At 43.1% G+C, this 27773-nt stretch overlaps 1 protein-coding gene across 1 annotated transcript; it reads right to left on the bottom strand.

The window, feature by feature from the left end:
* Positions 1-1817: 1817 nt before the first annotated feature.
* Positions 1818-27118, bottom strand: LOC143451649 (dynein axonemal heavy chain 8-like). The gene is made up of 79 exons (XM_076952350.1): positions 26866-27118; positions 25885-26019; positions 25136-25223; positions 24901-25043; positions 24397-24592; positions 23915-24078; positions 22962-23138; positions 22786-22899; positions 22513-22722; positions 22297-22440; positions 22067-22206; positions 21822-21987; positions 21542-21754; positions 21193-21483; positions 20986-21138; positions 20751-20920; positions 20382-20501; positions 20149-20319; positions 19198-19579; positions 18987-19135; positions 18749-18917; positions 18461-18641; positions 18277-18398; positions 18041-18216; positions 17746-17979; positions 17504-17676; positions 17253-17429; positions 16380-16470; positions 16249-16319; positions 16076-16158; positions 15853-16016; positions 15689-15791; positions 15519-15623; positions 15294-15455; positions 15014-15238; positions 14778-14950; positions 12670-12848; positions 12427-12614; positions 12230-12316; positions 12065-12172; positions 11868-12002; positions 11655-11807; positions 11469-11596; positions 11041-11410; positions 10841-10981; positions 10543-10780; positions 10342-10484; positions 10142-10276; positions 9747-10083; positions 9340-9613; positions 9094-9283; positions 8896-9018; positions 8704-8834; positions 8488-8641; positions 8238-8402; positions 7719-8168; positions 7481-7657; positions 7253-7420; positions 7049-7177; positions 6846-6988; positions 6641-6786; positions 6341-6580; positions 6066-6279; positions 5914-6007; positions 5726-5860; positions 5518-5670; positions 5134-5459; positions 4996-5075; positions 4778-4938; positions 4534-4718; positions 4314-4477; positions 4033-4244; positions 3673-3967; positions 3395-3546; positions 3105-3338; positions 2866-3018; positions 2617-2806; positions 2417-2538; positions 1818-2194 (listed from the first exon to the last, which is right to left on the bottom strand). The coding sequence occupies exons 1-79, from the start codon at positions 27013-27015 to the stop codon at positions 1907-1909; spliced, it is 13875 nt and encodes a 4624-aa protein (XP_076808465.1). The 5' UTR covers positions 27016-27118; the 3' UTR covers positions 1818-1906.
* Positions 27119-27773: the final 655 nt, after the last annotated feature.

The raw sequence follows: 27773 nt of genomic DNA on the forward strand, positions 1-27773 counted from the left end.
CTCCTAGGTGCTGAAAACAACTTTATTCTTTGATTCGTGGTCAGACGAGGTCCTTAAAAAATTTTGACTTTATTGACTTTTGCGGGCCCTAATCATCACACAGCGTTGATAGCTAGTTGTTGAACCATACCAACCCACGTTTATAGTCAAATAAAAAGTAAGATATAAATTGACACTCTGAAGGTGAACTTTATTTTTGATTCCTCTACACGCGCTTTCACAAACATAAGCTCGCTTCTTCAAATGTACCAAGAAATCTTAGTACATGAGTGATGGTGTTGCTTAGCTAAACACTTCACAGCCATGTTACAATCTGTAGTTGTTGCCTTGTTTGTCTTTTCTATTTCAATGCTTCAGTTATAGCTTGACTTTGCGCAAGTTCCGATAGACTCGCAATTTTTTTAATATTCTACTCAAATTTAAAACTATGGTATGATATCATAATCTTTATCCTGAAACTGAGAGGAGTGTTTGCAAGACTCAAACCCATCAAAGAGGGTTTGAGCTAGGTTTATCACTTTTTTTGAACCGAGTTTTATTTGTCCAAGAGCTTTACAGTGGTAGTACCACTGGTTATCTTCAACATGGACAAGATTGTGTTTCTTATAAGAATCATCTTCTATGACATGTGGAAGACACTGTTTCCATTGTCTTCCAAGTTATAATTATATTTCTGATATTTACCGCGTTATTACATAACGTCATACTTGCCATAAGTTCAATCTCAGGTCATGGTATAAATGCAGACTTATCCAAGAATAGTGATTGACAATCAGTTACGTAAACATGCTATCTACATTGCACTTTTGAACTTATTGCGCTATGATAATTGATAACCCATATTGGTCATCATATTTTGTAAATATGTTGTTTACATTGCTTTATGAGTTATTGAAATTATCACCTGACCGTAAAACTTCGAGTATAGAAGTCCAAATCATTTCCTGTCATTGATAAACGCATTACGCCTCGTTGGAATTCTGTTTCTTTATTATCTCCTTCAGCGTATAAATGTATCATTGCATGCTATGCTTTTACTCATTCGGAATCGGTATTAGATTGGTTTTAGATTTTTCATAGACTGTACGCTTGATTGCTAATTAATTATTAAAATCCTTTTTATATAGTAATAATATTGTTGTAATTTTTGTGTTTATTTGAAGTAATAATGAAGAATATTAAAATCAATATTAATCAGACTCTCAGTGCTTAAGATTCATATAAACCATTCAACCGAAGTTTAGGAATTTCTAGACAGAATTCGCAACCTTCTAATCGTTCTTAAGAGTCAGATAGCAATATATTAATTTTCCATAATTTGGTAGTTACGGTCAACAAGTAGTAACCGTCACATGTATGACTAAATTTTTCTTTCACTCACATCATGAACGCATCAAAGCTCTATACCAGGGGTGGGCAACATACGGCCCGCGACGGGATTTTGAGCGGCCCGCAGACAGTTTCCGGTCTTACATGATAATGTGGCCCGCGGCCACATTCTGCCGCAATCCCTGTATTGCGTCACTAAATAAGTCCAAGTTTGCCAACCTGAGAAAGATGGCCATAAATCTACTTGTTTTGTTCGGGTCTACATACATTTATGAGCAAACATTTTCGACCATGAACATTAATAAGACAAAGCTGCGTTCCAATCTATTCAGGAATCCGGCCCGCCAAGTACTTCATTTTCTCATATCAGGCCCGACGACCGAAGAAGTTGCCCGCCCCTGCTCTATACGATGTGTTAAGTGTTTGGTGACACTTTACACAATCTCGGATGGGGATGAATAGCTATTAACGCCAAACAAGGTTGCTAGTAAACTGCAACCATAACTTTATTAACATTCTGTAGAAGGCAAAACAATAGATAGATATGTGATAAGATAGATGTGTGATAAGCAGGAGATTATTTGATGTCGCATAGCAGGGCCACGCCGCGCATAATCCAGTGTGTCGGCTTCTGGTTAGACTTGAGCCAGAGAGGAGTGATGTAAGTGAGGTCGGTGCGACAAGGCTTCTTATACACCGGACATACGTAGAGGGCGGGATCTTTTGGCAGAGTTGAGTTGATGGCAAAGACATGGACGACAGGAAGAGGAACAAAGAGGACTTTGGGATGAGATTCTGTGAGTCTCGCATTCCTCCGGTCCCATGCTGCCCCATCAAGGAATAAGCCATGAATGTAAACACCTTCCTATAGTGCACCATTGTGAAGTAATAAAAGTGTATATAATGACAGCAAAAACAGCCTACAAAAGGAACAGGATAAAGACAGCATCACCTACCACATCAGACTGTTTAAACTGGCCTGGAAAATTCCTTCAAATGAACATGTTTGCCTCAGTCATATCTAACTCCAAAATACTTTCTCTTCTCAATCCTATATATTTATAACGTTAAATTAGTGAGGAAATACCTGGGGTGGGCCGCTGATATCTTCCTTGAAGCTTTTCAATACTTCATTGTGCAATGTCACCGTGTCAAGCGCCCAGCCTTTATGCATGCGAGTCACTTCTTGTCTCATGGCTGTGAGGAAGCCTAGCAACCATAACATGACGCCATGAAATGTTTGATGAACACCAACAAGAGTTCGACATATCTCATGTTAACTGTCACCTTGACAGTTGAAGAATCCAGTCATCCAGAAACAAGATGGTCTTCCTTCAAATACCCAATGAGAGAGTTGGCTGTTACGTTCAACCAACTCAGTGAACCAGAAGCCGATTGTTGACGATTCCCACGACAACTTCCTCCATTGAGTGGGAACTTTTGCATCAAACAGGTTGTCCAGGGCATCTCGGAGGTTCTAAGACACAACCCAGCAATATGACTAATATAGTGAAGTTGGCAACAATAAGGGAGTACTTCGCTCATGATGATGGTGCCCTCTATGGCAAGCTTCAGGTCTGTGAGTGTCTGTCGAACCAAGGTGATGACTTTCTGCATCCGAGCAATTTCCTGCCGCAGAAATATGTTGAGCGAGTTGAGCAGCCCCATCTTCACAAGCTTGGATCTGACCTGCCCAGCATCAAGTTGCAAGCATGAAAAATAAACCAACCAACCTATATCAGACAATCTTACATCAGCGTACCACCTCAACCTACCTCATGAGCAACATAGTCAGGTGGAAGCTTGGTTAACATCTCATGCGCTTGTCGGAAGACGACCGACTCCCTAGTCTCGCCGGAGCCTCCTCCTGCATCTTTAGGTTGGATGTTAAGGATAGTGTCGAGGATGGTGGTGGCCGAGTTGGTCTGGTACGTGATATCTGCGTTCATGTGAAGTCCAAACACCTCAGGAGTGTCGGTGAGGGGCAGCTGGTCAATAGCTTCCATCACCTGAACAAGAGCCATGTTATATGGGTCCACATCGACACTGTGTTTATCAAGGATACCTCTTTGGTGCTCTTGAAGTGCGGGATGTTGTATCCAGTGAAGAAGCGGAAGGAATCGTTGAACATCTGCTCATGGAACCAGACTGTAGCAAATGTATTTAGAAGTCTCTTGTCATAATCGTCAGTGACTCTCCCTCCGTATTGCACCTCACCTACGCATAGTCATGACTGAGTTTATCATGTTGTGATGAGGTGAAAGAGTTTATCATGACGTGATTGAAGTGACAGAGTTTATCATGTCGTGATTGAGGTGACAGAGTTTACAGTCATTGAAGCACCTATCATGTATCGCACGGTGTTCCACTGTATGCCACGTTTTGGGTCCAGGTCGTCAAGGTGATTCTGCAGGAATTGCACGGTGGCGTAATGATCGGAAGTGTTGAACTCATATGGTATGTTCCAGCCAAGTGGACCAAATTTCCTTCTCTCTTGCACTGCTGTGTGGAGAAAGCCAATGGCATAAAGCAGAGGTTTCCACTGAGGCAAGTTGTTAACGTCGAGTTGATCTTGGGATATGCCGGCGAATGTGCGAGTGAGTCCTGCCTTCACACCTTGCGGTGGTTCGTTGGTGAACTGCAAAACACCACATGCATGTCGTGCAATGAAGGGTATCGTGGAATACATCATTCAAGGTTTACCTTAATGCTAGACTGGAGAAGCGTGATGGGAAATTTCGGGTGTTCTTCTGCAGTGATCCATGTCCTGAATGCAGGGTCCACGTTATCACTTGTCTGCACTGTCTCAAGCAACTCATCCATGAAGTCCAGGCCGAGATGGCAGTTTTGCAGGAGAGCCCATCCCCCAACCTGCATCATCGTGCTCACGAGCCTGCGTGCGTGCACTTCCTGACCTGTTTGTAAAGTCACAACCATGAGGTTAAGGCGTTAAGACGAAATAACAGATTGCTATGACGCTGTACCTTGCCCCATGGATATGGCTCTGCACTCAACTTGCTTCTTCTTGGCGAGAGATGAGATCTGGTCAGTTGGGTCCGATCCTTGTGACAGCAAACAAATCATCGGCACTCGTATGGTGCTCTCTGAATGCATCTCCTCCAGGTTCAATATTACAGCGTCAGCATACCTGCACATCGTCGTCATTGTGAACCAAGAACCAAGATGTCTATGCCAGCAACTCACCTTGCCCCTAGTGAGTCTGCGATGTATTTCCTCGCTTGTGGCATGATTCTGTCAGGGCACCACGAGCGGATCAGCAAGAGTTTTCGGAAAGTGTCAAGAGATGCGTGGTATCCATCAGGGATCAATTCTTCCTCGGGGGCTTCGGTGTCAAACCAGGCCTTCCACTGCTTCTCATTCCTGGTGACCTGGACAAGCATGACAGGTGAGTAGAGTTGGAGGGTGAGGTGGCACAAGATGCTCGCACCTGGTTCAATATCTCACGGAACTCTGGCAACTTCTGCATCTGGACCAGGTTGAGCCAGGTGATGTCAAGGATCCATTTCCCTGGTTTCGCTTGGACTGACTTAAGATCTAAGGCTGCCCCGCCCTTTATGAAAGTCTGGAACTCACTTGGTCGGATGCAACCTAGCAAGCACCAGTGTTACATCACAGTTGAATATCACTTAAACAATGGCTTCCAACCTTTCCTAAGATCGATCTTGAGAGCCATGAGCAGTGTGAAGAGAAGTTTGTGATGCTCGTACAGACCCCTGCATGTGTACCTGTACAGAGGATGGAGCTTGAATATGGTCCATGAGGAGTAAAGTAACAAGAACACACCTGAAAGCGAGATAGGTGAAGAACTCGATGATGTTGTTGATTCTCTTCAGTGGCACCGGCGACTTTGTAGATCTCGCCATCGACTCATCAAATAAGCCGAGAAATTGCGTGAGTGACGTCTGGTACATGATGTTTACCATAGACATCTCAACAATGAGAAAGTACACAATGGACCCTCGAATAGCGACTGGTCTAAACTCCTCACGAGCGGCGTTGATCTCCACTTCTGTGTCTGCAGCGATGGCAAGCTTCTCACTCACCTCCATGGCCATCTCCTTTGTGGTGGCCAACATCTCAATCAGCGACTCATCATCAACCAGTGAGCCCTGCATTGATCAACATGCAACCACCGCATCAACACAGACACAACAATTAATCCAGTACCTTCGTGCTTGTCAGCTTGAAGAGGAGGTTGTCTTCCAACTCCTTCATCTTCCTCTTGTAACGAGTCACCTCCTCCATCAACTTGACCTTCTCTGCCTCCAGTTCCTGCTTCTCAGTGACGATCACTCTTCCCAGGAGCTGGTCCTCGAGTCCCTGGAGAAGCACTCATGCAGGAGGAGTGGTTGAGAGGAGCAGTGAGGTAGCATACCTGCATGGTGACGGTGAAGTCGATGATGGACGTCTTGGCGCTCACTTCTGGAGTGTAGGCCGGGTTGGGCAGCTTGGTGGTGGTGTAGAGTTGGAAGCCGTTCATCACGTCCACCTCCTTGTCACCAACTTTCACCTGAACACAGCAGTTTGAGGGGTCGGTTAGCAAGCAACATCTGGTGATGGTACCTTGTAGGTGCTGCCGGCTTTGATGAAGTTCTTCTCAAGGACATTATCGAGAGCTGGATCAAGTTCCTCTTGAATATCCTCGATGAGCAGGGGCCTGTGTTAAGTCACAATTGATGAATTGTCCATGATACAATGGAGCCACAGCTACACACCTTCCCTGTGATAGAGCATCTTCGAGATGGGTGCGGAAGTATTTGTGGTTGAGGGCTGTCACTATGAGTTGGTTGTCCTTCTCCCTGTTCTTTATCCAGGTCTTGCCCTGTCCCTGAGGGTCGATGAGGAGCGCATACCTGGTTGCTTTCGTCACAATGATGCCATTCTGTATCGACAGATCATCCCCAGGTAGTCCCTGCAGGTTCCACTCTCCTGCCATAAACATTTAAGAGCACCGACTCGTGATAAAGATTCATCAATGCCGGCAGCTCACCTATTGTTGGAGCATCGATGAGCAACGCAATGAGGTTCAAGTCGGATGCAAACGGGATCTTTCTTGAGATCAACTCCTTCTCCCAGGTCTCCTTCAACATGTAGTTGCGGAACTCCTGGTTGAAAGGGCCGCAGTACGACAGGAATCCGGTTGCAAGGAGCACGTTGCCAACAAGCTCCTTGATCTCAGCTTTGAACTGGTGGCTCTGCTCGGTCCATCGAATCTTCTCCCCGCCAAGACCTTGAAAGTATTCCCACGTCAAATTCTAATAAAATATCCACAAACTTTGTCGACACCTACCATCAATGAGTTGAGTCGCGGCTGTCATCTTCCTCCTGCATGACTCAGCATCGTTGAGTAGTTCTTGTTTCTCCTTCATGGCAGCGTCAAATTTTGCCTGCACTTCATCCAGTTCCTTCTGCTTCTCGTCCAGCTGTGCTTGTGCCCTACACCAGGTCAACCATAAACAAGCTGATCAATCTCCCACATTCAACAAGCAACTCACACATCCAGGTCGCTCATCGCTATCGTCAACTTTGCTTCTTGCTTGGCCAGGTTTGCCTTAAGGGGAAGCACCTCTTTGTTGATGCTATAAAACGCAGCCATGGCCTTGGTCCATGAGAGCAAGCCGGCCACATTCCCACAGACCTGCGCGAGGAAAGTTGAAGTGCCAGGTATAAATGATCTAATCTAGAGTAGAGCCCTCACCTTCTTTGCATTCTCGAACGTGTAGTCCTCTGCATCAAAATACGGTGAGAGGAATTCAACTGTTTCTTCATTGATAGAATCTTTGTCAAAGTTCTTGAGCGATTGCATGAAGCCAGATGATTGCATGAGCTGCATGGCACAAGATTTGGTTAAGGCATTTCGCAACAAGCAGCTAGAGATATGCTGAAGTTATCCACCGCTGACCTTGAGAGCTTCTCCCCACGATGGCTTGATGGTTGGTCGTTCTGGGTCTGGAGTAACTTTGTCGATGGGACGTTGGAACAAGATGAGAACAGAGTCCATTATCCTCATGATGAGGTGTGGGGGTTTGGCAAGTTTACGTACTGTCGCAATATCGGCAGCTTTAATTGTCTGCACAAACAACAATGTCATTGTACCATGTTCAACAAGGAAATACGTGGTAGGTCTTACATTGAGAGCTTCCTCTGCGGCTAAAAGAGCAGGTTCGGCAGCTTGTAGTTTTGACTCGGCGACGGTCTTCTCGACGGCAATGCAATCCACAATGGTCTGCGCCTTCTCCTTAACTTTCAACACGTCGTTCTTCACTTTCTCTGCAGCTGTTGCTGAAGCCGTCACCTCTTTCAAGACCTGACGCAGCAGAAGTATTTTGACCAATTAATTCCAGGTCTATGTCATTCTCAACACTCACCTGGTCAGCGTTGACTGAAGCCACTGCGAGGTCCTTCTCCTTCACAACCAGCTCCTTAGAGAGGACAGTCACAGACTTTCCGGCTTCCAGGAGCTTGTCAAGGCCAGTGTTCATCCTGTTTCCCAGGTCGTTCAACAGTGTGTGCTTTTCCTTGTATATTCCCTTGTACCCGTCAAGGAATGAAAGGTACGACTTGGGAGTTACGTGCGTAGTGCGTCTGTATCGCTCAAAATATTCTGCGCATGTCTCTGCCACCTTATCATGGAACACTCCCATGGTCTCTATCAGGGCTCGCTTGGTCTCCGCCTCACAAACAACGTCCACCTTAGATAAGAAGTGATTGGAAACGGCGACCAACGCATCACGTGGCCACCTCGTGAACCAATCCATCGTGCATCCGCTGAATAATCCCGGGAATTTCAATGCTCTGTTGCGAAATTTCTCACCGATCTACAACAACAGCTTTTGACAACTCTCAGACAACATCAACAAGAAGGTTGTCAACAAGGACCAACTTACCGGAGAGAAGCAAAGAACTATGTGAAGGTTATCCCGTGAGCGTGATATGAAGTAATCATACAGGTTTTCTTGGGTTGGCGGTCGTCGTGGAAACTCTCTCTTCATGACAGAAATGAGACCTTGAGAGATTTCATCAATCTCATCTCGTGCAAACAATCCAGACACCTGCAATATGATCACTAACTATCATTGGAAGAGGCACAAGATCATGGAGATAGATGCACGACCAGCATATGAAGAGGGCATTTACCTGACCAGATGACAGGATATTGTTGAGGTACTCGAGGAATCCTTCCTCTTTTATATCATTATCAGTGAATATGAACGACACACCCTTGCCCTCACCGCCTGCTGTTCTATACAAAACCTTCAAGTCGTCCATCAGGTTCTGCGCGTTGTAGGTCCTGTCAACACATGGAGCACGTTGACCAGCCAAGCACAAAGCACGCAATGCATGGACACTTGCCTTGTTAGGGTGATTTGGAACGACTTGTATCCAGCGATGAACGAAGCAAGTTTCGTTAAACTCTGTTTGCCAGAGCCCCCAACACCAACCAACAATGCGCTGCCACGTGGTGTACGGATGATACGAGATATCTATGCAAGATAGCTCGTTATTCAACTTATCCACTGTGCACTGTGTGTGAGATTGTTCTACCTTCACGAGATGGGTCATGGCATCTTTAAAGAAGACAAGGTCCATGCTTGCACCACGTACGGTCTCATTATACTGGAGCATATACCCATGTAGCTTCTCAGACAACTCTCTCAGGCTTCCAATCTAAACAACATCCAGCATTGAAGCGAGTGGAAGCAGCATCACTTCTTGAGGTGGAACAAAGAGCAAGATTCTCACCTGCTCATATATCTTAGGAGCTTCCAGGTCCGAGTCGTCGGCCTCCTCTCCAGTAGCTTCCGGGGCATCTCGAAGGAAATCAACAAAATAAGGCTCGATTCCCTCCACAGACATCTTATCATCCACTTTCTCCTTCACCAGACGGACCAGAGCTTTCTCGAACCACAACTTGTCTTCTTCATTAGTGAACCTGGTTGTTGACAGGATGTTAGCGGCTTCCACTGTGAAACAAGACCTGGCACGTACCTGTCTGCAACGACCCTTGTGCACTCGTGCTTGAAGAGGGACAGCAGCTGGTTGGTGTCCCTGCACTCTCCTGCCTTGATGTGGAGCATGCCCTGCCATATTCGAGACAAGTCGCGCAGGTTGAAGATGTAGTGGAACTTGGCTGGGGTCGGCAGCATCTTTATCTTGGTCCACTGCCACAAGATGCGCGTAGCAGGAACCAACTTGCTGATCATTTCCACCACATCTTTGTTGAAACCACGATCGACGCAGAAGTATCCGTTGCCAATAATACCTGCAACATGTTGCATCAACAAGCGACATTGTTGCATCATAGTGGACATATCACTCGAGATCATATCACCCTTTACTGTAGGGATATCCTGCATCTCATAATTTAATATTTATACTCACTATAATATACTAACCAAATATCTTGTCGATGGATGCATTCGATGGTAACGTGCAGTTGAACACGCTGAACTGTCGCTTGAGTCGTTGGGGGATGTCGTTCCTGCCCCCACCCGGGTGAATCATGGCGGCGATGAACTGCATGTCGACTATGTTCGTGAAATCTCCAGGTTTCTCCAGTGAATACATCCCTCGCATCTCCATCATCTGACGCACAATCTCGTTTGTGATCTGGTCGCCCCATTCATTTATCACAGGCATGTTTATGTCGTCAACAAACACGCTCATCTTGCGACCCGCTGGTGGTCCAAATGTGTTGCCCATTCTCTTATCAACGTAGCTCTCAATCGTCAACTGAACAACATGATCAACTTGAAGGAGCTGTTACGTTGCAGCTATGCTGACAATCTACCTGAAACATGTTGGGTTCAGTGGCAGAACTGAAGTTGAAAGACTTTGCCATCATCAACTCCGGGTCAAAACCAAGCATGTAGCCCTGGATTAGAACTGTCTTGCCAGTGCCTTGTTCACCAGTCAGCAACACAGCCTGTCAGCAATATAGGACGCTACAGTCAAAGCCCACCAAATACATTGACAAAACTTAACACCCACTTTGTTCTGCTTGGCAATAACATCAATGAGAAACTTGGTTCTGATGTTGTCCACATTGGGCACAAGAATGGATGAATATTCAGGGACGGTGTCGGTTGGATAAACATACTCTACAACTCTCCTGGACCAATGCTCCCATTGACCTGCACCAAACCACCTCATCACTCGCTGAGTATATATTTAAATGATGGATGGACTAACCATTTGTGTCCGGAACAAATTCAAACATGGTATGTCCGCTTCCTTCCTCTATATCGGGAAGATCAAGCTTGCTCTCGTGCTCCCGGAGGAAGAGTTCCATCTGATCCCGATCTTCCAGCTCCAGAGTTGCTCCAATGCTCCACAATAGAGCAAATATGAACAACCTGTGTAGATGGAAGTTGGAAAGAACGCCGGCTTCCTCCTTGCTCGGGATCATGCCCTCCAAGACATTCAAAGCCTGAAGAAGAAGTGATGTCACTTACCAGCCCAACCACCAAGCTCCAATACCTCCAGCTACCTGGGTTATGTAGTTGCACTCAAGCAGCTCCATCTTTGGTGTTAAATTCTGCACGGAGAAGGTGTACAGGTCGTCAAATACTGAGTGGAACAAAGTCCGCAGGTGCTCACCCTCTTGTGCTGGACGCTTCAACAACCAACCCTACCATAGACATCAAATGAGAGTACATGCTGAGTATAAGCATTGAGAAGTGATCTTACATCTAAGATGGGTCTCCAGTCGAGAGCTGACGAGCTCATGTAAACCATGCCATTGCGTGACACTGTCGCCGGTGATGCGTTGTCGATGTTGTGCACCTCGAACAATATCTTGCAGTTTGGTGCCATCGGGATCCGATCCCCATTGGCCAGTGTCAACGTCTTGTTGTCATCCAACACCGAGTTGAGGTTCTCAATCCAGATCGCATCGACCGGCCCGTCCAGTATAAGCCAGACATTCTCTCCCTTCTTAGTCTTGTGCGTTCTCCTCCACAGCGTGCTGAATATCCCATCGGTCCAGTCATTAGTGGCCACATCGAGTCTTCCAAACATCTGCGGTGCTGTGATTGCTTTCGGGTTCATCCTCACCTCCCTGATGCGAGGAAGGTTGTGAACAGGGTTGAGTAGATGAAGCAAATTATCAAACTTACTTGTGAGGTTCCCCACACTCGGTCATTGCTCGCATTATCATGTTGATGCAGATGCTCTTCCCTGCACCACTTGGACCGAGAGTCATCATGCCGTGTCGGACTCTCTGTGTCTCAAACAGCTGCACAACCTACACACAGACAGAGCCATGAGGAATGGCTGAGGAAGCTGCCAGGGTGTATGGGTACCTTCAAGTTCCACGGTGGGTGGTTGACAATGCCCATGTCGTCAACATTGAGCTCAATCGCTGCCTGCAAGTCCTCATAGGTGGCACTGTCCAGCACAATGCCAGGGAACAAGTCATTTATCAAACTCAAGAACAAAGGTTCATCCTCATCGACCTGATGAACATCACTCATATCACCATCACGTCACTAACAATATGATGCATCACAACTCACCAGTTTGGATACATTCATATCACGAAGCACTCGCATCACAATGGTCGGTTCACCTTCAGTGGGACGCGCTCGTTTGGTCGCACCAAGCGTCCGCAGCACAGACAGAATATTACGCAAGCCAAAGTCATAATGAACCTAAACAACGAATTATAATTGTACAATTGTGATGCAATAAAAGCACACACACCACACTCCACCTGCTTGGTGAGTTGTTCCTCGCACAGCTTGTACAAGGTGTAGAACTTCTGGGCAAGGATTATGTTTTCGATGAAGCCGCAGCTGGCAAGCTTCACCCTCATGATGATCTACACAACCAGACATTAACATACGCAAGCATGAGCGCTATCTACGGGCTGGCTCACCTGTCTGTCAGGGACCATCATCGCAACCGATCGGAACTGGACCTTTAAGTTTTCAGGGAGTTCTTGCCTTCCAGCATAACCAGGGTTCTAAGAAAAAGCATCTTGCTATTACCAAGCATGATACAACATATATGATTGTCAACAGCAAACCATACCATTGTGATGCAACATATATCATTGTCAACAGCAAACCATACCATTGTGATGAAGAGACCAAACTCTGGGTTCAAGCTGACACAGTCGCCATCAGTGAAGACAAAACTCGATTTTCTTTCCTTCTTTGCGGTCAGGACGATGTAGATCTGCTGGGCAGCGACTGACAAGACGGGAAGGTCGATTCGATTGAACTCATCAAAACATCCCCAAGAGCCAGACTGGGCAAGACCTGGACAAGCAATATGATAAGGCACCACCGTAAGAGACATAACAGCACATCAGACCTTTGTATATGCGGCCAAGTCCTCTGAAGTCCATCTGGTCCGAGCAGTTGAACACAACAACATATTTGCCAAGAGCCTTGCCCATGTCTTTGGTGGTTTCAGTCTTCCCCGTGCCAGCCGGCCCTGCAGGTGCCCCTCCCATGCTCATGCCAAGCGCCTGCCCCAGTGTGATGTAACACCTGCACAACAACCATGCAATCAACTAAATGTGATGTAGCACCTGCACAACAACCATGCAATCAACTAAATGTGATGTAGCACCTGCACAACAACCATGCAATCAACTAAATGTGATGTAACACCTGCACAACAATCATGCAATCAACTAAATGTGATGTAACACCTGCACAACAATCGTTCAATCAACTAAATGTGATGTAACACCTGCACAACAATCGTGCAATCAACTAAATGTGATGTAACACCTGCACAACAATCAAGCAATCAACTAAATGTGATGTAACACCTGCACAACAACCGTGCAATCAACTAAATGTGATGTAGCACCTGCACAACAATCGTGCAATCAACTAAATATGATGTAACACCTGCACAACAACCATGCAAACAAATAAATGTGATGTAACACCTGCACAACAACCATGCAATCAAATAAATGTGATGTAACACCTGCACAACAACCATGCAATCAACTAAATGTGATGTAACACCTGCACAGCAATCATGAAATCAACGAAATGTGATGTAACACCTGCACAACAACCATGCACTCAACTAAATGTGATGTAACACCTGCACAACAATCGTGCAATCAACTAAATGTGATGTAACACCTGCACAACAACCATGCACTCAACGAAATGTGATGTAACACCTGCACAACAACCATGCACTCAACTAAATGTGATGTAACACCTGCACAACAACCATGAAATCAACGAAATGTGATGTAACACCTGCACAACAACCATGCACTCAACTAAATGTGATGTAACACCTGCACAACAACCATGCAATCAACTAAATGTGATGTAACACCTGCACAACAATTGTGCAATCAACTAAATGTGATGTAACACCTGCACAACAATCGTGCAATCAACTAAATGTGATGTAACACCTGCACAACAACCATGAAACCAACTAAATGTGATGTAACACCTGCACAACAACCGTGCAATCAACTAAATGTGATGTAACACCTGCACAACAATCGTGCAATCAACTAAATGTGATGTAGCACCTGCACAACAACCATGCAATCAACTAAATGTGATGTAACACCTGCACAACAACCATGCAATCAACTAAATGTGATGTAACACCTGCACAACAACCATGCAATTAACTAAATTTGATGTAACACCTGCACAACAATCATGCAATCAACTAAATGTGATGTAACACCTGCACAACAATCATGCAATCAACAAATTGTGATATAGAAACTATAATATTCAATTACATAGTTATTTAGTTAATATGTAGTTCTGTTAGTTGTTTATCTTTGCAAAGCGAAAGCAGATTTTAGCAACAACCTGACCGGGAAAAATCCAATGGCGCTTATCAGTAGTTGCAATGATGCATATTTTGTATACTTTGCCTCAATTGTTTTAAGCTGGTTTTTTTCTTTCAACTCACAATCAAGCCTAACATGCCCATTGTCTATAGTATCATGCTATGCTTACAACATGTTATTTTGTTTCAAGCCAAAAAATCAAAGTGAATACGCAAAGTCAGGCGTGGAAAGGGACCACGATAACCAAAACTACGTTAATGTATTTTGCCTTAGTCACTCTTGTGGTGGTTTATTGATCCTAATAATGAAGCATAGAATTAGCTTTTGATTCAGACCTACAGCAAACAATCGCTTAATCTTGCATCAGAAATACGGTCATGGAACGTGTTTCATTAATACAATGCTCATCAACACTTGGCGTCGTTAAGTTTGGCTTGTGCAACAAAATAGAGAAAAAGGTGAAATCCGCAAATTCTCTATAGGCTATTCCGGATATTTCCAAATAAAAACATCAAGATCGTTAATTGGCTGACAAATGGGGGTTATAAATTTTAAAACATGGGGTTTCGGGTTGTGAAAAATCAATTCGGAAACACTAATTAGTGTTCAGTTGCGTGCTGTAGATTACCTGTCTGTGAGTGGCGTGATGACCAACCTGTCCGTGCACCCGAGGAACTCATTCTGGTATATAAAGTTAACATCGGTGATGCTGACAATGCATTTGTTTGTGTCGTTGTTGAAGTAGAAGCGGGATTGCTTCAGCCATTCAAAGTCAAGTGGAGTCTTTATGTGCATCCGCACCTGGCAACATTTACACAGTGGTAACGCAGGTAAAAATCAACTCAGGACCTACGGGTGAGTTACCAAGTCATTAAAGATGTCTCTCTGGTGGACGTGGATGGTGATGAGGGTTTCAAACCTGATCCGGTCAAACTTGCTCAGTTCCTCTGTTGTCACAGCAATGAGGTCATTGAGCAGGTCGAGAAACTTCTGGTTGGTGACCGCCATAATCTTCTTGTCGTACCGAGCGTTGGAGAGCGCATCCTCTGAGTCCCTGGTCCACAACATCTGCAGACCAAGCAGGCCAACCTGCACAAGGAGAAGGTAACAAGGTGCTCGGTGCGGTTGTAGCGGAGCAGCTCACCTGCGCCGGGGCAGTCTCAAGAAACGGGTGGATCTGGAAGGAAGGATCAGAAAGCTGTATGGCAGCATCTCGTATCACAGCATGCAACGACGACTGCTGCTCACGCAATAAATCTCCCAGCCAACACTCAACGTTTCCCTTAGCAACCACCGGCTTCTCCAGCTATGAAGAGACACAAGATATCATGAGCATGGATGCGATCATGTGAGAAGCGTGATGACTCACCATGATCGTCTCTCCCTCCTTCGATATGACGGACATCATCTTGTCATAGTCCTTCTCATGAAACTCTACTCTGTTCACGTTCTCAAATACTCCAAGTAGATGATTCTGAGGAGATAAGTAGAGTTAGAGCATTTCACAATCACTACTTCTTAATGTGGTGGCTGACTCGCCTGTATTGAGTGGGAGTCGCTTGCTTGTCCCAGAATCTCAAGCAGGGCAGGGTCTGATATGAAGAAGAAGCGCGGAAATATCAACCTCTTCTGCTCAAGGTATCTGCAGATCCAATATCAATATCATCCACTGTGATGACATAATGACCCATGCACCCACTTACCCAGTCAGTGACTTCTGGCATTGTTCCAGCTGTTCAAGCAGGTGGGGTAGAAGCTGTCCGAGTGTTTCATCGCCAACACAACATTGAACAACGTTTGGTGTCTCGTGAGCTCTTGTCATTATCTTAACCCACGACTTGTCGATGTTTGAAAATCTTTTCGCTTCCTGGCAATTACGATGGAACAAATGATGACATCACAAACATATTGCACTTGAAAGCTTACCTTGGGTAGTTGCTTAGCAATATCACCCCCGACAAACACTGCTTCAAGATAAACCCAGAGATTCTGAACAATCAACCAACTCTCTGAAAATTTAAGATCGAGTCATTCAAGATTTCAGCTAACAAGGGACGACATGCCCCAATGCAAACTCCTTAAAGGTGGTGAAAACTAACCAATTATATCCGAGGTGTTGGATAGCTTTTGCACCCAGAGCTGTATCTGCGGCTTAAATGGAGCGTTGTACCTGTTCAAAGATCAATGCATTAAAGTAAGCAATGGCAGAGAGCATAAAGCTGTGAAGCACCTGTTGCTGAGCAGCGATCCCAGCACCATCAGACTGTCCTCGAGCATGGCCACTATCTCCGATGTTTCCTGGCCTTTCAACAACAACTCGCCTGCAACAAAAATGGACAAATATTAACAGGTGTGAATGTAACAAGCGTGAGTATCATCCACCAACAAGCACGAGTATGACGACGGGCATGATTATTAACAAGGTCGCCCCAAGCATAAAGTGATGGCAAAGTCGATTGTATCAATTTAGCTAAAATAACCTATAAATGTTTTGCAAGTCAACTTCTTGCCAAGGTTCATATTTTCACCAAAACACTCAAATATTAATCAAATCAAATTAATTAATTAATTAATCAAATCAAATCAAATCAAATAAACAACCAAATATTTTCCCACATAATCTCAAGAGGTTTATTGCCATCATAATCTCAAATAATGCCATTGAAATCAAGCTGCGTGAGGAATTTGTTTTAAAAGCACACCTAACTGTTTAAGATAACTGCTGTTCATGAATGCTGTTCAATCGAGCACACTAAATAATTTGAGGCTTTGTACGGGGAATGCTTAGTACTGCCAAGAAGGTCAATGACCATGAACTTCTATATCCAGTCCGCTGGATTAAGAGAAGAAAATTCCCATTTTTAGGTTCAACGAATCTATCAACGATTCAATGAAGCCACGGAAGATTAGATTCTTGAAGGAATTTGACAACACAAAGCAGATGTTGAAAAACATTTTACTATGATTCTACTTCACAATCGATTCTTTGCTGATAAACTAAATCTAACAAATAACCTTTAGTTAGCTTCACAACATAGAACATGACCTCATCACTTGCATCAATTTAAAGTCAGCCCTGACTATCAACAAGTAGATAGCTCACCTCTTGATTTGAAGGTGGAGAAGCTGAGTGAATTGGCACTCCATTCGGCAACCACTGCGTTGAGTTTTGCTTCAATGTCCTTCTCCTTCACAGCACTGATGCAGATGTCTTCAATGTCCTCCTTGTATTTGAGAAGGGGAGCACCCATGATGTTGCGCAGTTGAAAATTTTCATTGTCTGGAATCACAACCGACAAGTTACCTATCGTGGGGAAGAGAAATCTATAGTATGAGAGAAAAGTGGCCACTCACCGATATCAAACTTATACGAGGTCAGGTTTTCAATTCTCTCCCAGTGTCTGTGCTTCATTGCCTTGTCTGCCATGAGCTCTAGCAGCGGACAACTCTCATTGAAATCATCAATTTTCTTCTTAAGTTCATTATAAGCTTGCCATTCCTTCAGGCCCTTAGGAAGCTTACGACACCTTCATACATTGCAATATGACTTCAATCTGCTTCTGCTTACAACACAGTGACACTGAGGTGAGAGGTACCTGTTCTGAAAGTCAAGCAACTCCTGGTTTATCTTGTCAATGTCCACTTCTGTCCACAAGATGTCATAATATCCATTGATAGATTTCATCACAGCATTGTACAAGCCATACAACTTCTGCAGCAGGTTCAACTCTTTCTTTGTGCGTTGTAAGTTTGGATAATCAGTCACGAGGAGACCAAATAATTCTTCACCAGCATTGTAGGTTTGAAACTTTCGCCAAAGATCATCAAACCTGGACAGGATTACGAGTATGTAAAGCACAGAAATATGACAAATGTGCCTTAATCGCTTACCTGCTCTGATATACTTGCAGCCTGTCACTTGCTTCCGTTGGGGAGATGCCATCAGTCATGGGGCCGTGTATGTCATAGGATTGCTGAAAGTCAGCTGAATCAACGTGAAACTTTTCCACTTTTGTTATCAAGTCAGTTCGGAACTCAGGCTGAACTCTGCATAGTCTATCTTGAATCTGCAAACATATCACCACGCTGAGGTGTGCCTATTGACTGAGAAGCAGCAAGCAACCTACAATGTTTGCTTGAGACAGGAGCTTGTTCCACCCGTATCGCAGTGTGTCCACTTTATTGATCTCATCAGGGTTGACTTCCACCTCAAACTTCTGCATGATTGCATACGCCTCCTCAACAGGACCTGCACACAGGCATGTTGATGGCTGCACGTTCTACAAATATGCATGAGCAAACAAGTCTTGCCTAATGTGAAGTCTATCCTTGTAAACTCTGTCTTGATCATGTCAAGCGCCTTCATTGCCTCACGAATGTCGTCAAGGTCTTTGATTGGACGTGTAAGACGTTTGGCAAACTCAGCGATAAACTCATGCAGATCTCCCATCTTCTGTCTGTACTGCACGTTCAAGCATTTGCACAAACTCACCTAGAACAACAAACAAGTTCACTATCCCACCAGGTCATCGCAAATAACTCACAAATTCCATCATAGCTAGCTCATAGTTACAGCAAATGACGCAAGCATGAGCCCACCTTCCATGCTTTAGTTTCAACCATGAGTGAAGACTTGATATTCTCAGAGAGAAGCTGGAGAGGTCCAACATTTATTGAGTTTGGTAATACTTCAATATGCTGGTTCACTTCCTCGTACCTCATTATTTCTGCCCGGAACTCAGTCAACAAAGGGTTGGTTGACATGAACCTAGATGGAGGTAATAGCATCATGACTCTCACCAAACCCGACTCACTCTATCACTCTTATCACACTCACTCTTTCACTTTTGTCTCTCTCTCTTCCTCCCAGAGCATTTGAAAGTTGTTGAATTGGGCCATGTTCGTTGATACCGGCTCCCTTATACTGTTCATTGCACTGGCAAGCATCATCACCAGTTTTGTAATGTCTTTATGTTCTGATATCGCCTGTAAATGACAATTCCAGCTTTAGGAGCTTCATGCCAGCATACGTGCACAAATGTACGTACCTTGTAGTGGTTCTGTAGCTTGTCAAATGAATTTTGTTGGACTTGAACGTTGCTGGTTTGCTTCTTGGCCTCGTCTCGTTTATATCCACGAGCAGCCGAACCTCTACGCAGGTCAGCATCAGCGTTTTCCTCAATGCTCTGTCCCCACAATGCAACACCACGACCAACATCGACAATGCAACGAGCCACTTCATTTATACCGGCCTGGCACTCTTCCGAGTTTGGCTTCAACTCAACATTTGGAATGGCGAGTTCAACACTAACAACAAGCAGTGGAGACATTCCTTCCCGAGTTAGCAGCATGTTTCCACTCGCAGCTTGGTTTGATAAGTGGGGGCTTTCAGTCATGCGTCGGCCGTATGATGACTTCGGGTAGAACACTCTGAGAACAAGACATCATTGCGTTCCACTGAGCAATAGACTAGATCTCTACATACTACATTCGAATAAGCTTTAATTGGCCACCAAACAACCACTTTATTTGGACTGAATCTCACGAATGGTAGAAAAATAAGCGTCATATACATAGTTTTCTTGCAAATCATATGCAATAAATGCATGATTCATACACATTTTGAGTGATTGAGTTGTAACAAAGAAATGATAATATTACTGAATTACCAGCAATTTACTACTATTGTTATTTTCATGCACGTTGTAAACCTTATGCTTTTTCAGTTTTCCTTGTAAATCAGCCCATGCTAATAACAACCAGCTTTATTTTTTCATATCTCGCCATTGACAAAAGATAATATGATTAATGTAAAATCCTTCTGCACTACCCTTCTACTGTACAACAGTAAAGAAAGGTATTAGGCATATCGGGCCCTTGACGCATGTCCCTCTTCGCTTACGACAAGCTCATTTTTCTGCTTGATTTGGACAAAATCAGCCATGACCAATACGATCTAATAAAGCAGAGTGAACTGTACTAGGCAGGGCACTTGATACCTTCGTTTTATCAAGTCAAGTGAGAGTCGAGTGCATTTGAGTAGAGCCTCAAGCATCCTTGTCTTGAAGTACTCTACCAGCTCCTCACACTCAAGGGCAAAAGCATCATCCTCACTGAAGTCAATGCTGTCCTTGTACTTGGACCTGCTTGAGTTTGACTCCATGTTGAACCTGCAAGAAGCAGTTTGAAGTGTTGCTTTGTTAGTGTCTAGATAAGCATGTTCAACACTCACACAAAGTCTGCCCGGCCAGAGTGCTTTGCAAAGACTTGAATAAGGTCCAGCACTGCATTCTCAATGTGGTGGCTTCTGCGGTTTAGGAACCTCGCCATGTTTTCGCTTTGCTCCTTTGCGCTGAAATAAAAGTGTACGTGCAAGATTTTTAGATGCATATGCAACAATAGACATCGGTTCGCTCTGAATCGTTTCCGGCTGCAATGGCATAATGAGTAGAGTGATCACCCCTGACATGGTAAAACCAAGACTTGACCTTGAGTCGGCTCATACCAAGACTTACACTTGGTACTTGTTGCCTTCTAACCTGGCGCTCATGAAACTTTGTTCCAACTTACTTTGATTTAAGGCTCAAATAACATCACTAACCATTGGAGGAATTGTGGAAGTTTGTAGCTGGTCTCATCGTCTAGGTCAATGAGGGGAGTGGTGGCAACTTCTTGGAGCATCTGATCGATCCTCGCCTCCTTTAAATCACTCACTTCCCGGATAACTCTCTTCAGCTGATCGAGCACTTTCTCAACGTTATGGAAGTAGAGCTATGTGCAGTATGGAAGAGTCACCATCTATTCTATGCACTTGTTCCTCTGTAAATGAGTGCTACCTTATGGTTAAGTGAGCTCCAGGTGGTGAATATGAGTCCGTGTCTGATGGCGCGATCCACTTGTTTGATATGCACCTTCATAAGGGGCATGAAGATGACAGGGATGCTCTCCTTTGCCTTCTCATAATCGTCAAGAAGTGTCTCCAGCTTCTCCTGCAACATCCCCATTAAACCGGGAGCTCCATTCAATTCATTCCTTGCACATACCTTTGTGGTTTTAAGGCCGTCGATCCTTCTCAGCAGATTCTTTGCCACCGCGGGCACCTCCAGGTCCATCCTGTTCATGCATGTTGCCTCCCGTACCATGGCAGGTATCTGAGGGTCGTAGTTGATGTAAAGTTGCTTTGTCTCTGGATGTCGCACAAGTAGGGTGGCTTGCAGGGCGTACTTTATATTGTCAGTCTCCCTGCACCATGCTCTGTAGTAGAGCACCTCAAACTCCATCAATATCTTCCCGATCCTGTTGTAGTTCTTCACCACTAGCTTCCCTTCCTTGTCCTAAACCAATGCAGGAGTTATTTGAAAGCAGTGGAAAGGTCAGCTCCTACCAACTCACCTTTAAAAGCTGCGGTGAATGTTCCAAGAAGACCTCCATTGGTTCCTCGATCTTCCTGAAGAGCTGTCTAGACCACATTATCTTCCCAGCTATAGGAGGCATGTCACGAGGTATAGGGGGGTCATCGCGACACTTCTGATAAAGCTTCTTTATTTCCTCGATTTCTTGCCAGAATGTTGACAGGATGACATTGTATTTTTCCGTGATGTCGCCCTTTGCATTGAAGACGAAATTTTATGCATGAGATGATGAGAACCGTGCTCATGAAGGATGTGCTCACCCGAAGGCATGGTATCTTCAGCTTTTCAAATCTCTTAAGCAGGAGGAGCGCTTGGGAGGCAGACTGTGTCCTTTCGAAGCAGCCATCCATGAAGGCCTGCAGCTGACACTCCAGGCTATAAATCGACTCACGGAAGTTCTCAAAGTCATTGTCAAAATCTATTTTCCTGCAAGGCATCAAGAAATAGAAATTGGCAATTCTTACAGGTCAACTCATGAAAGCAAGTGGTCCTGCATCAACGTCACCTGTGGTCCAGGATATCGTAAGGTTTCTTCTTGGTGTTGCTCACAATGGACAAGAATTTGCTGGCGAGTGTGTCAATTCCCTCAATCTTGCTCTCACTCAGCATAGAGAACACTTCTATCGTTTCAAGCAGCTCTGTTATCTAGACAAAAACCACCACAGCATTCTCATCAACCTTAAAGTATTTATAAATTTCACCAATGAAAACAAGCAATGTTCCACTGCAACATACTTTACTGAGCCTCCTGCAAAACGTATCAAACTTTCCAAATATGTACATCTCCGAGAAGTCCAGGGTTTGATCTGGACTGGTCTGTAAGGCCACTTTCATTTTTTGAAAGCCGTCCACATATCGCTTGTAGAGACCAATGCAATCCTTTGCAAAGAATCAACAGGTTACTGTATATGAACAGCTGGCAACAGAGCTGTAATAATGGAGGCAACATACGTTTATCTTCCTCTTCACAGCACAACTTTCTTGGTCCCAAATCCTCCTCGTCCCACTCTCTGTGATGTACTTGCGACATGCCGTTACCATCTGATTGGTTACTTTTATGAAAAGTGACGTCATTCTTTGTGATGTGTTGTAGTAGCGAGATATGTTGTGTATCATGCTGATGATGTTTATTAAGGTTGGGATAACTTCGACCATGCTCACCTGTGAATGATATCATGTGAGGTGGAACAATAATAGTGGCTCAGACTAAATAATAAAACTTACTGGATCGGAGTCGTACAAGGGTGTGCAAACTTTCTCAAGTGAGTAGAGATACTTGACATTGTCCTTTGCCTCGTTGGCATGATCGGTTATCTGGGCATCCATCTCTCGCCATGACTGCAACAGACAAGCCCGACACCATTCTGTTTGTGACATGATCTTATCGCACAAGCTCCTACCTTCAATACTTTTGACTTTGCTGCATGCAGTGTACTGATGGCAGCTTTGCATTCGTCACCCTTCATATGCTCAAGAAGCGAGTTAAACTTCGCCATAAGAAACCTCCAGTGTTCAAGCTCAGCAAGTGGCCCAGTGTCATCTGCTTCCTTGCGCATTTGTTCACTTTCAGCAAGCACCTGCATGCACAAGTCATCATTTTCAACAACTCTATGTCATAGCTGCTTTCAAACAAATAATTATAATAATCACTATATTAATCACAGCACACTTTTCTATGGCCTGGAATTTAGTAACAACACACAGTATAAAAGCAGAGTGAACACTGCACACTTTCCAGAATGCATTTAAAGATCATGTTGTACCGTAAGACAGGTTTAGAGTGAGTGACAAGAGCCATAATGGGTTAACTAACCAAAGATGAGATGTCAATAATACACTTCACAAAGAATTTTTTAAGGTCAAGCAATTTCTACTAAAAATGTGTTACAAAAATGGCAAGTTTTTAACTCATTTAGAGTTTTTTCATTTTTGCACATTGCAATGTACATTTTATTTTTCGTGGGCAATTATGATGTCATCATGAGATACCCATGTGACTAACCATGGTGTTTGGATCAAGTATAAACAGAATGTTTAGTGTGGACAACATGAAATAAATATGGGTAAAGCATAAGCACTATTTAAGTGAGTGACAGGAATATAATGCATTGATTAGTTCTAACCTGGCTTACAGTTGGTATATTTAATATTTCTACTGGTAAAGGAAGATGCTAAGCTACAGCTCAATGAGCTCAAACTTGTTTGTTGGTGCAAGTCTATGCCAGTAATTTAACTCTACTAGTCCGTAACTGACCAGGCGTACCATCTACTGCTTCACTAGCACGCTTGCCCCTTACATATAACGTTTTGTAAAGTTGAACTAAGTTTGAAAAGGCGAGTTAACTTGAGTGACCTGCTCAATCTGCTTCCTCCAGCCACATACAAGCAACTCAAGCTTGGCAACTGTGTCAGGATCTTGTGCTGCCACTGAGCAATCCGCCACAGACTTTAACTTGCTCAAATCAACATCTGTGCACTTATTCAAGTGGACTGCTCCATCCACGTTCATCTGAGCACCTGGAAGGGCAAAGCAGCACTTAACTAAGTAGTTTCAACAATAAAGACGCCATTAAGACTTCTAGTTAACTTCATCAGAACCATATCAATGATCCAAGGCCAATCATCAAGCCTGCATTACTCTTAGAACAATCTTAAACTCTTTTGTCATTGTAGTCACAAAGTACATGTCTTTATCATGCTAGTTATCAATTATCATGCAGTCCAGACATGTGTTAACATCATTATGTCAAATTATCTAGCACTGTCTGTGAGGCTATTGAGAAACTATTGGAAAGCTTGGTTACTTTAACAGACTAGAACCATTTTGATACTTACTATCCAGGTAATTAACAAAATCTTCCAGCTCATGAATAAAGTTTTCTTTAGTTTTCTTCCCATGAGGAGTTTCAGACAACCTTCCCCAGTTGGTCATTGCTTGTATGGTTGGGAGATAAACTTTTGCCATAAGCTGGCGGATTGCAGGGAGTAAGCCACCATTGTCAGCAACATCAAGCACACCAAAGTTTATTTCCTGTAAAAACAAAACCACACTTTCATCACACTGCATTCATGACAATATCAATCATAGGACTGATAGTATTGTAAGCTGGAAATATTTAAACAATTTAGTAAGTTTTTGTTTAAATTGTAGCATTTTTTCTAATCTTTTTAAAATTCATGAGTTTAGTAGGAGTTGTTTCGGCTGGAAGAACACAAACACAAAGAAGAACACAAACCGTTAATATTACCTTAATTATGTATATGCCTAATTATTCTTTCCAGGATGCCAACAATTTGTTTAGACTAATAACTTGGCTTTAGATATAATGCTTGCATTACCTCGTGAATATTCTTCATAGATAGGACTTGCTCACCACGTGGTTTTACAAAATAGAGACATTGACCAACTATCGCTTCTTTACTGCCATCAGTTACAAAAACCTTTTTCAGTTTATCAACTTTTTGAACAGCTCGGCCGGACTCTATAGTAAAAAGGTCAGTCAGCTCTGAGGTCAATAGAAGTATCAGAATTTTTTAAACTGTATTTTACGAAGTGATATTGTCTGTCACTTACCAAGTTTTGGTTGTTCTCCATCTTGGTAGTAAAATAAAAGAGTTTTTCTTCCACTTTTATCAATGAAGGAATCCATAAGGTCGATTTGCTGAAGAAAAGTAATGCCACAAAGTATTATATGTATGTGGAAAGTTCTTTAGCTAAGAAATTATAAATATCCAGGAATAATGCTAGTATTTTTGGACAACTTTTGACCATAGGGTACAAGAGATACAAAAACAACGTGTTATAAAAATACGTCACTCTTGAAAATACGATACTATCACATTTATAGGTACGTGCCGAATTAAGTTCACAAATCCAACCATTACACATAGATATTGACAATTATTGTTATTCTCACAAATTTACATCTCGTAAACTATAGATTCAGGCTAAATCCTTTATTCTGCATGAAGTAAGAAATGAACAGCAAAATGTTAAAGCTTCCATGAAGTTAATTAAAAATAACCGACAAAAAACAGCAGCCATAAAACTACGTTTATTTTTGAAGAACTGAAAACCAGGTTGGTTTCTACCAAGCAAAATGCTCAAGGTCAGGAGACTTAGATAATACAACATCTTATTTATGTTTCCAATTTCATGAATGTATTGTTCAATTTGGCACATCTCCATGCATTACTGATAGTGCTTGAAATGACTGGAATACAGCTTGGCCCAATTTTGTAAATGGGCTAATTCTTGTACTATATACAGTGAGGCTTCCTTTCAGCCTACCCAGCATGGAACCAGTAATAAAATTCACCCACCTCAGCGCTGTCAACAATAAAATCCTCAACAAGAGAATTTTCAAGCTCCAGATGATCAGCAACATAATGGATCAAGTATTTATGAGGAGGAGTTAAACGGACCTTGCGAATTTCTCTTTCTTCTCGATAACGAGCCTAAAATAAAAATATTGCACTGTGATTACAATTAAGTTATTATCACTAATAAAGGAACAGAAGAATTTAGTTACAATCACTGACATCTTTAATAGGTCAGCATATAATAAGAGAGAGAGATGCGAAGTGGTCAGGGCAAAGCGTTCCAAGAATGAAGGACCAAAAGGTTTCAAAATGATATTTAACTATGGCAGTCATAATATGTTTTAATTTTAGCCCGGAGTTTTCCTCCATTTTCAAAACTAAAACATTATCCTCTGAGAATGCTGGAAATTTGAACCATGAAATAACCACATTTTGTTGGTCGTGTATTCGGGATTTTATTTTGAAAAATTAGCAAAATTGGGCTAATAAATTTAGATTTAATGTTTCTTTTTTGAAAGCATTAATTAATATGGGCCCAATGTCACCATTTTTTATCTGGGTAATTTTTAACATGAATAGGGCCTAGTAATTTTGTCACAGGCGAGCATACCGGTACATATACATGGGGCAAAAAGTTTAAAGCTCAAACTTGTGAGAATCACTGAGACCAGACTGTATTTTTTGACCATATGACGTCACAATTTGAGTAGCTGGGGTCTTGTATAACCTACAAAGGCATCATTTGCTAGCACAAGACATAGGGGTGTAGTATATACCATGTAGGCCTAGCACCCCATAGCTGGGGTCTAGTATACAAAGGCATCCTGCATCCTCGTATACTAGATTCAAGCAACAGCCTATGTGGTTGTCGGGGGAGCGTGGTCTCGGTTCGAGTAATGGAGGCATTACCGGTAATTAAACTTACGATACTAAACGACAAAAAAGACATTTGCCAGCCCAAGACAGTAGAATAATACAAACCTGTTTTTCTTTCAAGGTTTCTGTGTAGTTGTATACGCCGCCAGTAAGACCACTTGTGCGTCTCTGACCCAAGCCACCACTTGTCTTTATATCCCGGAGCCTTTTGTTAATAATATTCCCTGGCCCCGGTGTCTTCCCACCTTCCGCCATGATGACGGTTAAATATTGCTCAACTATCAAACAATAACCACCAATGGAACAATCCGAGATTACATGAAATTACTACAATGCATCTTTTCAGAAACGAACTGACATCTAGGACTCTAGGATATGTTTTTGTTTTCATAACAACGGACGACAACTCTTGTATTCATCCGCTTCAAACATTTACTTAATTTTTTTAAATAAATATTTAAAATTTGAATATTTTGTACTTAAGATTATGGTGATTGTTATTGTTACTATCGAAGTGTTAAAAAGGCATAAAAAAATCAAATATATCCTGATAATCTTGCGCGGAACAACATACTTTTAAAATTCTAGATTCTTAGATTGCCGACAACAGCACGATTGTTAGTGTATGTGACGTAATAATGTTTTGATTTTTGACTTCCTAGAAAGATAAATCAGCAAATTATGTTTCATCTCTGATTTCATGAAATGGAAAGTTAAATAACAACATTTCAAAATAGAGTTGGAAGGCATTCGTCTATTTTTTCCGCCCATGAAAATGGACCTGCTTTCAGCAATGGGGTTTCCCACAAACCATATTTCTGCCGAAGTAAACATCTCCCCATTCCAAATGCATATTTCTTACTCTAGGGTAAGAAAGGCATACTTCCTGCCATTCGAATGGGAAAATATTACCGCGTTTTCACCCATTTTAATGGGCGGAAAGCAGACGAATCGGGTGGTTTACAAGACAACAAATGTTAATTTCAACCTTACGTCATTTGAAATATACTGAG

Source organism: Clavelina lepadiformis, chromosome 4, assembly GCF_947623445.1.
Source record: "Clavelina lepadiformis chromosome 4, kaClaLepa1.1, whole genome shotgun sequence".
In the NCBI taxonomy this organism is placed as follows: Eukaryota; Metazoa; Chordata; class Ascidiacea; order Aplousobranchia; family Clavelinidae; genus Clavelina; species Clavelina lepadiformis.

Coding starts and splice junctions, on each gene's coding strand:
- LOC143451649 (XM_076952350.1), bottom strand. CDS start 27,015: ATGGCGGAAGGTGGGAAGACACCGGGGCCAGGGAATATTATTAACAAA. Junction 9,284..9,339: donor ACAAGGGTCGTTGCAGACAG/GTACGTGCCAGG, acceptor GTCAACAACCAG/GTTCACTAATGAAGAAGACA. Junction 9,019..9,093: donor CTCCTAAGATATATGAGCAG/GTGAGAATCTTG, acceptor GATGTTGTTTAG/ATTGGAAGCCTGAGAGAGTT.